At 46.0% G+C, this 13,392-nt stretch overlaps 1 protein-coding gene across 1 annotated transcript in view; it reads right to left on the bottom strand.

Moving 5' to 3' along the window:
• Positions 1 to 5,093: 5,093 nt before the first annotated feature.
• The window catches only part of Grk4 (G protein-coupled receptor kinase 4), a 70,490-nt gene continuing 62,191 nt past the window's right edge, over positions 5,094 to 13,392 (bottom strand). The window contains 5 exon segments of the mRNA XM_017800295.2: positions 5,094 to 5,350; positions 5,725 to 5,862; positions 6,399 to 6,536; positions 9,247 to 9,384; positions 12,978 to 13,186. Of these exon segments, the coding sequence (XP_017655784.1) occupies positions 5,261 to 5,350; positions 5,725 to 5,862; positions 6,399 to 6,536; positions 9,247 to 9,384; positions 12,978 to 13,186 (713 nt within the window). The 3' untranslated portion in view covers positions 5,094 to 5,260.

Below are 13,392 nucleotides of genomic sequence, written 5' to 3'. Positions count from 1 at the left end.
GGGGGGCTGGGTGTGGTGGCGCACACCTTTAATCCCTGCACTTGGGAGGCAGAGGCAGGTGGGTCTTTGTGAGTTCAAGGCCAGCCTGGTCTACATAGTGAGTTCCAGGACAGCTGGGGCTACAGGGAGACCCTGTCTCAAAAAGACAAAAAAAAAATTTTTTTTTTTGAAAAAAGACCCTCTCCTTCAGCACGTACCTCGGCTCCAACATTAATCTTCCTAGTGCCTTTTCTTTTTAAACTTTTTATTGAATTTTTCTGTATTTCATTCATAAAATCATCTTTAAGCCCCTTTTCTCCCTAGCACCGCCCATAGTGCCCCTGCCCCCACTGGAGTTCATGCATTCTGTCATTTGTATTAAGGCCTATTATGTAAAGTTAGTGTCCTGACATGTCCCTCCAGGCAAGTTCATCCACCAGCGTTTAGTCAGCCTGTCTAGACTGTCTCTCTTCAAGATCAGCTCTTCCTCACCCAGCAGTAATCAGCTGACACTAATTCTTCGACTATGGTTGGGGCCTGCTGTTCATTTCCTCAGTTCTGTGCTTGGTTTTCGTCTGCCTGTTTGCAGGGGTCTTGTGCATGCTGACAGCATTGCTGTAGGTCTGTATGAGAAGGGTCCCAGGCGCCTGTAGGACTATTTCCACATGGTCATGCACCTTCTCCCTGGCTCTTACTATCTTTCCATCCCTTCTTCTGCAATGGTCCCTGAGCCCTGGGTGGACGGACCCTAGTGCTCTTTTTCAGCCCAAATTGTACATCCTGCATCTTTCTGCCCCACTTGCTTTTTCATTGTAGCTCTGTAAAGTATCTACCATTAACAACCATGCCAACAATTCAACAGTAGGCTCTCTTGTAATTTCCAGCACCAAAGAAATTAGTCTATTACTTTTCAAATTGGCCTTAAGCAAGTTCTTGGATTGTGGGTAGGAGGCAGCTAAATGCTTTGCCAAAATATCCCAGTTCCTGCTGGATTCCTTATTTCCCGCTGTAACTACTTTGCCCTAAAAACTATTTTCTTCAAGGCTCCTAAAAGAACGGCCCATTAAGCGCTGCTTGCAGCACTCACTACTTTTCTAGCCCAAACGTACAAAATCTTCCATGTTCCTCCAAAACCTCACACGATCGGATTCTTCACAGCACCCCACTCCCTGGTATCAATTTCTGTATTAGTTACTTTTCTGTTGCCATGACACCATAACCAAGGGAACATATAAATGTAAAAGTTCGGGCTGGAGAGATGGCTCCGTGGTTAAGAGTACTTGTAGCTCTTGCAGAGGACCCAAGTTTGAATCCAAGCGCCCATGTGATAGCTAACCATTGTCTCTAACTCCAGTTCCAAGGGATGTGATTCCCTCTTCTGGCCTTGGGCACTGCATGACACTGGTGTACTTACATACATGCAGGCATAACACTCACATAAAACTTTAAAAAAATTAATTTTTTTAAAAAAGAAAGATCTTATTTGAGATTAAGATTCCAGAGAGATTAGAGTCCACCACGGTGAAGGAGGGATGGTGGCAGAGTGGCTGGCAGAAAGCTGAGCAGTGACATCTTCAATCAGGCACAGGAAGCCGAGAACTAGAAATCTTTCAAGGCTTAAGAACTCTCAAAGTCCGCCCCCAGGAACATGCTTCCTTCAGCTAGACCACACCTCATAAGACCTCTCAAAACAGCACCACCAACTGGGGACAAAATGTCCATATACCTGGAGTCTATGGGGACATTGCCATTCAAGCCAACACACCGTAGCAGAGGCTGAAAGCTGAGAGTTCACATCTTCCACGGCAAATAGGCAACAGAAAGGGAACTGGAAGTTGGAGAAGGTATGAACTTTCAAAGCCCACCCCCAGGGACGTGCTTCTTCCAGCAAAGCTCCACTTCCTAAAGATTCTACGACCTCCCCAAACAGCTCCAGCAACTGGGGATCATATATAAAGGGCCCAAATACTAAAGCCAATTGGGGACACTTCTCATTCAAAACACCACAAAGGTATACACTGTTTATCTGGTTATCCATCCTGAGCAGTGCTCTGTGGCTTCCAACTCCTGGGCTATGTTGGCTTGCTCTCCCCGACGCAAGAGATACCTCTGTTGACCCAGTGTTGTGGTTTGAATGTGAAATGTACCCTACAAGCTCATGGGTTTGAGCAGTTTGGGCAGAACTGCTTCCTTGAGCAAGCCTCCTCCCACTTCTTGTTCTCCTGCTTGTTCACTGTGAAGACATCACTTTCAGTTTCTGGCGACTGTACTCATGCCTACCACTTGCTGTCAGACCTCTTCACCATGACGGACACTTATCCTTCTGGAACCAGGATATTTGGGCTTATTTTATAAGTCAAAATAAACCCAGATGGTGGTGCTGACTGAGAAGGTTGCTGAGCATTTAGGCAGAGGCCTGCAGGAGGAAGTGGGCCACTCCATGTAGCCTTCAGGCTTTGTAGCCCAGCCCCATTTCCTTATTAGGCTAGGAGCGGTGGTGCATGGCTTTAGTCTCAGCACTTGGGAGACAGAGGCAGGCAGATCTCTGTGAGTTCAAGGCCAGCTTAGTCTACATAGTGAGTTCCAGGACAGTTGAGGCTACAAGGAGACCCTGTCTCAAAAAGACTCCCCCGCAAAAAAAAGTAATAAAAAAAGGGAGAATCTATGATTTTGGAGAATTTTGAATTAGCAATTTATAAAAGTAGTATATTCACAATTCATTAAGTTCCTAAGAAAAGGTAAGGAAAGACTGAATTGGATTCTAACCAACATTGGTGTAGAAATGCAGACATAAGAACTTCTGAGGGGCTGGAGAGATGGCTCAGCGGTTAAGAACACTGGTTGTTCTTGCAGAAGACCCGATTCGAATCCCAGCACCCACATGGAAGCTAACAACTGTTTGTAACTCCAGTCCCAGGGGATCGGACAGCCTCTTCTGACCTCCACAGGCATTGCATGACACGGGTGCACTTACCTACATGCAGGCAATACACGGATACACGCAAAATAAAAATAATAAATTTTTAAAAAAAGTTTAAAGTGGGGTTGGAGACGGGGAGAGGTTCTGAATATAGTCAAAATATACTGTGTGATATTCTCAAGAATTGTATAAAATATTAAACATAAAAATAGTAAAATAAAGTTTAAAAAAAACAAGAACCTCTGAAAACTGCTCAAATGCACAAGGCACCCACAGCTGGGTGCTCCAGGAACATAGTACTCTCAGGCTTCTTTTTGTTTCCTTTGGTCTCACCAAAGGAAGGAGTGTGCCACCACGTCAGGCAGACTCTCAGGCTTCTTTAATCTAGCTTTGGTAAAAGACAATGCAGAAGGCGGGGCGTGCAGATATTAATATAAAATATGAAGGCACATTATAAATAATGTCACAGACTGTTTTATTACAACTCATGGATGAGACAAGACACTGATTATGTGATGCGTTGCTTCTTAACACCGAGGTCTGGCTCTATGGTCTACACAGTGAATAGTCAGCTCTGTTGCTCTCCATCCTCACTGGGGCCAAGGTTCAGGCAGCCCTGCAACACACAGCACCGGCCACCATCAGCCATGTCTTTAGTGCAAGCTGGCTTTTCTTTCCTTCAGTAGTCACAGGTTCTGTCAGTATGGACTCAACCGATTTCAAATAAAAACTATTCAACAAAATTTAAAAACAAGGTAACAGAAAACATCTACGCTGAAAGGCACGGTATGATAACTACTCGCACAGTATACATACTGCATTACGTACTATGGGTAATCTAGAGATGATTTAAAGTAATCAGAAGTTTACATTTTATAAAAGGGACTTGAGAGGCTGGAGACATGGCTCAGTGGTTGAGCACTGTCTGCTCTTGCAGAGGACCTGGGTTCGATTCTCAGCACCCACATGGCAGCTAACAACCATCCCTAATTCTAGTTCCAGGGGGATCTGATGCCCTCTTCTGTCCTCTGTGGACATTGCATGACACAGGTGTACCTAACTACATGTAGACAATACACTCATATGCATAAAATAAAAATAATATTTTTAAAAATTTTTAAAAGGGGCTTTAGCATCTTTAGACTTTGGCCATTTTGGAACAAACTGCCAAAAATCCCTAGGGACAAATGTGTGCAACAGTTTGGAGACTTTCGGGGAGCCTAACTGTAAGCCAAGCAAAAGTTTTAAATATACCTTCCTTATTTACTTCAAGAAATGGAATATGAGCTGTAGTGCCAGCTACTTGGGAGGCTGAATCAGGAGGACCTCAAGTTCAAGGTCAGCAGGGGCAACTCAGTGAGACTCTGTCTCAAAACAAATTTAATAAAAGACTGAGAATGTCAAGATATAGCTCAGCGTCAAGTTCTTGTCAGGTGTGTGCAAGGTCCTAGGTTCTCTCTCAGTGCTGCTTTTTTCAGAAGGAAAGGAAAAGGGGCGTGGTTATGTCACATATAGAAACTGCCTCAAGATGAGTTCTGCTCCTTCACTTTGCTCCATCATCACTGTTGTATACTAAGTCAAGTTCAAATCCAGAGCTGAGTACACAGGGCAGACGAAGCTCACTGGCTTCAACAAGTGCCATGGTGAGGAGGTGCTTCACACTGTGCACCTCTATCAGTGGCAAGCTCTCCTCCAGTGGATGCCAGTACTGTGGGCTGTGAGTGAGGAGGGATGCCCAGTAGGGCCTACTGTACACAGAGATCGAAAGACTGGTTTGTATCAGGTCATGGCTAACAAATGCTGTATCACTTAGGGAGACTTTTTAAATCACCTATCACTTATTTTTCTTACTGAAAAATACAGTTGGGATGTTAGTGAGCAACCTGTGAGTAAGCTCCCAAGAACAGACAGACACGAAGCAGGACAATCCACACACAAGCTTTGTGTGGAGAAGCTCGTCTCTAAACTTGGCAGGTGTGGTGGTGCACACTTACAATCCCAGCATGCAAGAGCATGGCAAGAGGATCAGAAGTGCAAGGTTATCCTTGGCTATATAGCAAATTCAAAGCTAGCCTTGGGATACCTGAAACCTTGCCTCAAAAAAAAAGAAAAAGTGCCAGATATGGTGGTGCACATCTTTAATGTCAGCACTTGGGAGGCAGAAACAGGACGATCTCTGTAAGATGGAGGCCAACCCAGTTTATATAGTGAGTTCCAGGGCAGCTGGGGCTACATGAAGACCCTGTCTCAAAACAAAGTAAAATGCTACTTCAGAAAGTCTCTCCAAATGATTCATTTTTAAAAGGGAACCTGCTTTTCTTGTGAGAGTTGGCACATGGCAGGAATCAGAATATGGAGGATTTAAACAAAATGCACTGTTGATGGGCGTTCCACTAGATGTGGCTTCTGAGCTAGCTCAAACTGTTTTGTCACCAACACAGGAGCCATCACCTGTGGATCAGAAGAAAGTCATTCCACCTACAGCAGAAGCATTGTCAAGACCATAAGGCTCTTAATTTGTATGATCTCTCTCTCTCTCTCTCTCTCTCTCTCTCTCTCTCTCTCCATTCTCTCACTCTCATCTTTTTGCAATAAGGACTCACTATGTAGCTCAGGCTCATAACTTACAAACCTTGTTACCTCTGTCTCCTAAGTATGAGCTACCACCCCAAGGGAGAGAGCCCAGGGTCTTGTCCATGCTATACAAGTGTTTTATCCTAAGCAACACCCCCTGGCCCAACCCAGTTTACTTCTTAAAAAGTTTATTATTTACTTATTTGTTTGTTTGTTTATTTATTTATTTATTTATTTATTTATTATTTTACCCCTCTTCTCAAGAGACTCCGGAAGAAACTTCTCTTTGGTCTGAGAATGAAGGGACATATCATCTCTCCTTTTTTTGCTGACAAATTATCCTCATTTTGACTTTCATTAAGATCCTTGAAACATCCGGATTCAATCACCTGCATGCACAGAACACAGGATAGAGCAACTGTGGAGACACAATGAGGTCAGTAATCTCCTGCCATCGGTTCCCACCAGGTACCTAACCCCAGTGCAGGGTACTCAGAGCACCTAGACCTGCTATGGCTGTTTTCCTGGACTCCTAGTTCCTGACCTCCTAAGTATTAAGAAAGCAACTCTCTTTTCTCCAAATGTATCCCCTCAAAGAAGTTAATTCCACTGGAGCCAAGCTGCCTGCCAGCTCTAATTAAGGGAAACAGAACTCCAGGGTAGCAAGTAAATCCCTAGAGGACCCAAGATCACTGCCTTCTGTCCACCTCCTGTAACTAAGACCAGAGTAGCTCCCATGCTTCTGGTAAATGCTGATGTGGTCTTGGCTTGCCCGTGGTCTAGTTCTATGGTCAAAAGTAAATTTAGTTCACACACACACACACACACACACACACACACACACACACACACACACGCCACACTCATACCCCTACCTGTCATTGTTGAAACTAGCATAAACCTGCTGTGCTAGAACAGGCAGTACCTCATTCTGCCAGGGGATGGTGACACACCCTGTAGCAAACTGAGCATAGAAGGTGTCATCTGTGGTGTCCAGGTTGACTCCTTTCACCTTGGAGAACTGCCCAATATCCAAGACATCCTTACAGTAAACGGCCTGAGGCTGGGCACCAAGAACAGAGAGGCATCAGCCTAGGAGACAACTAAGACAATTTTCTTGTTTGGTTGGAGTTGTTTTCTTTGGATTTTTTAAAAACTATCTCTATTACATGTATATGACTGTTTTGTAGGCATGTATGTTAAGTGTACTTGTGTCATGCAATGCCTGTGGAGGTAGGAAGAGAGCTTTAAGGTTCCCTGGAACTGCCGGGTGTGGTAGTGCATGCCTGTAGTCCCAGCACTTGGGAGGCAGAGGCAGGTGGATCTCTGTGAGTTCAAGGCCAGCCTGGTTTACATAGTGAGTTCCAGGACAGCTGGGGCTACAGGGAGACCCTGTCTCAAAAATACCAAAAATAAAAAAAGATTCCCTGGAACTGGAGTTAGGGGTGTTAGCCACCTTGTGGGTGCCAGGAACTAAACCTGGGTTCTCTGCAAGAGCAGCAAAGGCTCTTAACTGCTGAGTCACCTCTCCAATCCCAAAGCTGTTTTTTTTTTTTTTTGACAGGGTCTCCCTCTAGCCCCAGGTGGCCTGGAACTATGTATCAGGTTGGACTTAATCTCACAGAGATCTATCTGCATGTCTCTGCCTCTCAAGTGCTGAGACTAAAGGTGTATACCACATGCCTGGTTCTTAAGATTTTTGAGATAGAAATATGCAGCCTAGGCTGGCCTTGAACTCACAATCCTTCTCCCTTGGCCTCCTAAGTGTTAGGATTATAGGTTTGTGTCACACATACCTAGCTTATAAGGATATTTATTTTATTTTTCAGCTACTGAGGATTGAATCTAGGGCCTCGTATGTGCTAGGCAAGCACTCTACCATGGAGCTACATTCTGTGCTTTAGGATACCTCTTAGCTCCCTTAATTATTAATAACAAAATGCAAAATCCATGCATAAACACCACTACAATTCCGATCTATTCATTGCAAGCCCCTCTTCTGAAACTAATCTTCTAATTTATACATATGCATCCTCTGACACAGCAGGTCCTGTGGGTCTCTGACCCAGTTCCTTCCTCCCTCCCTTTTACTTCCCCACCAGAGGTGTTGATACAGCCCTCATGAGGGCCCCTTTTCTTTTGTGCTGCAGAACTGTAGGACAGGGCGGGTTGCTTTTTTTGGGAGACACAGGGAGAGCTAGAGAACTGCTCAGGCATAGGGACCACTGACTGTGGGATCCGTTAGTGACAATTTTCGACCTGCTTCTGCCCTGGGCAACCTACTCTCAAAGCACCTGCTTACATTCTAGTAGAAAGTTAAGTGGGCTTCCTGCTGGCAACTCCCTGGGGACTGGGGCCCAGGCCTGCTGCCCCTACCCTGGTACTGCTGTCCTCATGAGCAAGGGGTCAAATAAGCGTCAGGCTGCCAAGGATTGGGCCTCCATTCCTGGAGAGGTTCTTGCCCTTCTGCAGCTAAGGAACACAGAGCAGAGTTCCACAGCGAAGGGGCCCTCGTCTACTACTGTAAAAGGCACCTACACTTGGAAGGAGTCACTGTGCTGTTTACTGAGCTGCACAAATGATGAGCGCATTGATCAAAGACGCAATGTTCTGCTGGTGACTGGTCAGCACCAAGCCTAGAGCAGCTGCTATTCTCATTTATTCCACAAGGTATGAAGGGCAGAGGGACTGGTAAACTCTCTCTTGGGACAGTCAAGGCCAAAACCCCAGACCCATACAGCCCTACACACCAATAGTTAATTCTGTAAGCAGAACTTCCAGAGTTTTCTGAACTGGCACCTCAGAGGGTCATTGGCTTAAACCCAGGAGGATGTGGACAGTCTAGGATGGCTCCTGTCTGGCATGTTCCCACTCCCTCCTCAGAGACTACCTTGGCCTGCCTTCCCTGCTCTTGACCCAAGCAGCCCCATCTCCAGACGGGATGACTATATGAAGTCCTGGTCACATACACCTGACACTCAAGCTCTGCCAGCACGTTAGCCAGCCTGTCTTCCTTCGTGTCTCTCCAGATGGATGGGCTTCCTGGGGGCAGAGGCCTTGCCTGCCTTCCTCTCCCTCTGCCTTTATACCTAGAGTTCTGCTGGAGGTAATGGGCATGCCCCAAGTATGTCAAGTGGGAACTAAATCCAAGGAGCAGTTACTACTATAACAAATACTATAAATAAAGAACATAGTAAGCTCTGAGGAAGTCTTACAAATAAAAGTATCTTAATTGTAAATCTATCTTAATTCTATCCAACCTTGAAACATTATCCTGTCTTTCCATGTCTAGACTGTGTCTGTAGCAGGCTGTCTTCACTTATTTACCCTTTTGTTAGCAGGACTCATTTATTATGTACTGGACTCCCCCCAGGCATTGACAGGTGCCAGGCCTTGCACTAAGCTCTTTGGAGACATGACGTATTTGATCCCAATGGCATTTCCACAAGGAAGTGTGAAGCCAGCACTGAGATAGAACAGGGATAGTGGTACAGAGAAACTTCAGAGCATACGAAGGATGGCTGAGGTGGCATTGAGGAGTGGGAAAAGGACAGGAGCTGAGCTGCACCAGCAGTGACAGCATACCCAAGGCTTGAGAGCTGGAGAACTTCTAGGAAGATCTCCCAGAAGCTGGAGGGTGAGTGGGATATAGGCAAAGGAGGAAGACCTCACAGAAAAGAAACCACACCGTGGCTGTACTAGGTGTGCTTTAACCAAGACTTTGGAGGCATCAGTGTCCTTGGGGATTCAGCTACTCTGGTCAGCTGACTTACATCAGGACGGAAAGGAGGATCTAACATATGTGCTTCCAGTCTGCTAAAGTTAATGTCCTTGAACACAGGGTGCCGCTTCACTTCCGCAGCTCCGCCACTCTGACAGCCTAGCCGACTACTTGGATCCTTGATGAGTAACTACATAAGAGGGAGAAAAAGTCAACTGAAGGTCCTACAATAAAAATGGAAACTCAAAACTGACCATTTCAACAACGAAAGAACTAGGCAGAACACATACACATTTAAACAGTTACTATGGTTTCAAAGTGTCAACCAAACTGTACAGATTCCGACTTAAATAATTAGATTATGGCATGCTTCACCAAAGGTAGGGCAAGTTTTGCTTTTGAGTGACCAATAAATAGCACTTTGGATAAGTTAATCCTTAAGTTTAAAAAATCATTTTTGTTTGTTTTTGAGACAGGGTCTCATCATGTAGCCCTAGCTGGCTTAAAACTGGCATTGTAGATCAGGCTGGCTTTGAACTCACAGAGATCCACCTGCTTCTCCTCCCCCCCACCCCCCCGCCCCCAAGTGCTGGGATTAAAGGCATGGGCTACCACTCCAGCCTAAAGTAAAAAAAAAAAAATTAATCTTTTAAAGAACAACCAGTGTTTTTAACTGCTGAGCCATCTCTCCAGCCCCACCTATGGGTTTTCTTAAGACAGAGTCTTGATCTTGAATTCTTGATCCTCCTGCCTCTATGTGCAGAGTGTTGAAATTACAACTATTTATCACTATACCCGAAACAAGAAAGTGTCTCTTTCAAAAGTATTCCTTACATACGTATTTATAATTGTTTCAAAATCAAATAAGCCTTCCTCTACAATCATCAATCAAATAATAGACTGTCTGGAGAAGAGGCTCATGCCTGTAGTACCAGCTATCTGAAAGACTAAGGTTAGGTAAAGGCTTTGAGCCCAAGGTTGGGAAACTGCAGCCTAGGGCCATGTCATACCAGCGGCCTAGTTAGTAGACAAGGCTTTATTGCCACACAGCTATAGCAGTTTACACCTGCCTGTGGCTGCTAGGCACTATCCTGGCAGGGCTAAGTAGTAGGTGGTGGAAACCTGTAAAGCCCAATGGTGTCTGCTAGCTGGCCCTTACAGAAGACCTTGCTGCAGGTGGCAGCCAGGCCCAGATGACAATTCAAGAGGAGGGCACAGAGGGTGAGGCCTTTGTAAGTGACCTGTATGTCCTAAGCTGTCTTCCTCCAATCCATCGATGGCAAGTTTAACCCGTTAAGAGCCAACAGTTTCTCACAGTAGTTATTTAGGAGTGTGGTGATTAGTTTTAGTTGCTACCTTGGCACAGTCTAGAATCACCTGGGTAGGGAGCCGCAGTGAGGAATTGTTCAGATTACCTTACCCTATGGGCATGTCTGTAAGGATCTTCTTAATTGGGTTCATTGAGGTAAGGAGGCAACATTTCACAAACTGGGCCTCAGACTGAATGAGGAGAAAGGAAGGTGAGAACTGGGATACATGTATTTGTCCTGATGGTGGACATAACGTGACAAGCTGCTTCAAGTTCCTTCAGCTTCCCCTGTAATTATGCATTATTGCCTGGAATGGTGAACTAAGCACACCCTTTCTCAGGGAAGTTGCTTTTTGTCAAGGTATTTTACCACAGGAAACAGAACTGAGACAAGAAGCAAGTGGCTGCAGATCTCACCTGTACTACTTGACTTTGTCCACCTGGCCTCATCTCTTACCTGCCCTTTTCCTGAAGACACTTATTTCATGTGTATGAGTGTTTGCCTGCCTGTATGTATGTGCACCCATTTGTACCAGAAGAGGGCACTGGATCCCCTTGAACTGGACTGAGGGACAGCTGTTAGCTGCCATGAGAGCAGTGGGAACTGAACCTGGGTCCTCTACAAGAGCAGTCAGTGTGCTTAACAGCTGGGCCATCTCTCCAGTTCCCCTCTCACCCACATCTTAGAGAGGCAAGCTGGAGAGGTGAGATGGTTTTAGGACACTGAGACCAGGGCAGCTCCAAAGCTAGCTACTTACAAATGCTCCCCTTATTCAGACACTACTTTCTTGCCCAGTGCCCCCAAAGCAATTGGATCTCATCCTGAAAAATCCTTGAGCCCTTGTTTCTAACTTAAGTTTATGGTACTCAACAAATTCTGGTTTTTTACTAGTCAATGTTATAGTTACTGGTCTAACACTAAACTGTGAGCTCCTTAGGGCGGGGCCCATTTCTGCTTTCAGCCCTGTCCTTCTTGCAGCTCTGTCAATGTCCTGTGTGTAGCAAGCACTGCATATTTTCCAAGCTGAATACAAAAGTAGATTGGTCAAAACATGATGGCATGTTGTCAGCCCCAAGCCAAAATATAGCTGGGAGAAAAGGCAGGGCGATCCCACAGCTCAGTGACGAATCTGTAATATCTAACTTTGTATATAGAAGCAAAGGAAGGAGCCCAAAGTAACTGTTCCCCAGCTACTACACTCACGTAAGTCTCCAGAACACAGTACTTCAGTAAAGGGCCAACTGCTGGCCATTCTCATCTTCATGCAGAAACCTGTGCCTGGCTACCCTCCACTGCCCACCCTACAGGGCCACTCTCTCCCTGGGTCACATCCTAGGTTCCTCAGGACCAGCAGGTCCTCATCAACCCTTCCCAAGCAGATTCCTGTTGATATGTCCTTCCAGTTGTTGTAATCCTGGCCTAGAGAAGCCCCGATCCCAACAACCTGTGGCTCGCGTGCCCATCGTCTACTACTGAATCTGCCTTTTCCTACATTCCTTTCCCTCATCCACTTAGACCCCATGGTCCAGCACCCAGCCCTCTTTTCTCCCCTGCCCAGCTTCCCTGCCTCCTTCTTGCTTCAACATACCTACCTATCCAAACTGCAGAGCTAGCTGGCCCTGGGCCTGTTCCTCCATTGAGGTCAGGAACATAGCACCAGTGATCACGATCCATATCTCCCTGTGAATCCACTTGATGCTTACGAGGACTGCTTTTGCATGCCCTAGTCCTTCAGCCTCATATTCTCTAGGTAGTGCCAGAGAAGACAGAAGGCCACGCCTATGCTACTGTGCCACCGACACTGCCCTGACACTATGAGAGGGAACTGCCTAACTCTCCCCTGTGCACCCCTACCCTGTGCATCCTCCCCTGTGCTCCCACTCTCCTAGAGAAGGCGACACCCCTCCCAGCACCCCAAGCCCTTGGGCCCAGCAAGTCCTCACCTCCCCACACCAGTTCCGACCTGTCTTCCTGCTCAGTTTCAGCTCAGGCCACCAGAAATGGGCAGAGACAACAACCTTCCCATTTCAAAATACATTAGAAATTACTTTTACATTTAATTTCACATAAAATGAGTCAATGAATAAGAAAGACTCAACAGCTATTTTCTAAAAACAGAATAACCTTGGCACCACTGTTCCTTTCAACAGCATCACTACAGAAAGGGAGTCATGAATTTCACTCTGCTTCGCTCTAGTTGACCAGTCTTTCCTGAGTCAGGTCTGGGGACTTGACCTCTTGCTCCCACTGTCTGTCTGCAACAACATTCCAGGCAAGGGCACCATGAAGGAGGCAGGTGACTGAGGGGCCGGCTGACCTCTCCTAGGCCTGGGTATCACTGCTGAACCCGGACTTATGCGCTGAGAAGGGGTTGGCCGGCCCACTGAAGACTGCCTGTCTGCCTGAGTACTATCTTAGCCATTCCGAGAGCTAGGTGGACTAAGTCTTCCAGCTTTGATGGACCCTGACCCACCATCTTGCAGAAGGACTTGGCGTGCTCTGAAAACTTCTCAGAGTACTCCTCAGCTTCCTTCTTCGATCTTCTCTCCAGTTCCTCCCGGGGAATTTTCTCTCTCCATTTTCTGAATGGAGAATGCCCTTCAATCATTTCATATACCAGACAGCCAAGTCCCCACCAGTCAGGACTAAATGTATGCTTTTCATTATCGATAATTTCCGGAGCTACATAACAAATAAAGGAAGTTTTTAATTAAAATTTGTTTTTTAAAAAAGTTTTCTAAGCCGGGCATGGTGGCGCACACCTGTAGTCCCAGCACTTGGGAGGCAGAGGCAGGCGGATCTTTCTGAGTTTGAGGCCAGCCTGGTCTACATGGTGAGTTCCAAGACAGCTGGGGCTACAAGGAGACCCTGTCTTAAAAAAAAGACCA

This window comes from Nannospalax galili, unplaced genomic scaffold, assembly GCF_000622305.1.
Source record: "Nannospalax galili isolate Female #2095 unplaced genomic scaffold, S.galili_v1.0 scaffold101, whole genome shotgun sequence".
Lineage (NCBI taxonomy): Eukaryota > Metazoa > Chordata > Mammalia > Rodentia > Spalacidae > Nannospalax > Nannospalax galili.
Note: the sequence above shows the minus strand (reverse complement) of the source record. Positions and strands in the feature narration are given on the sequence as shown.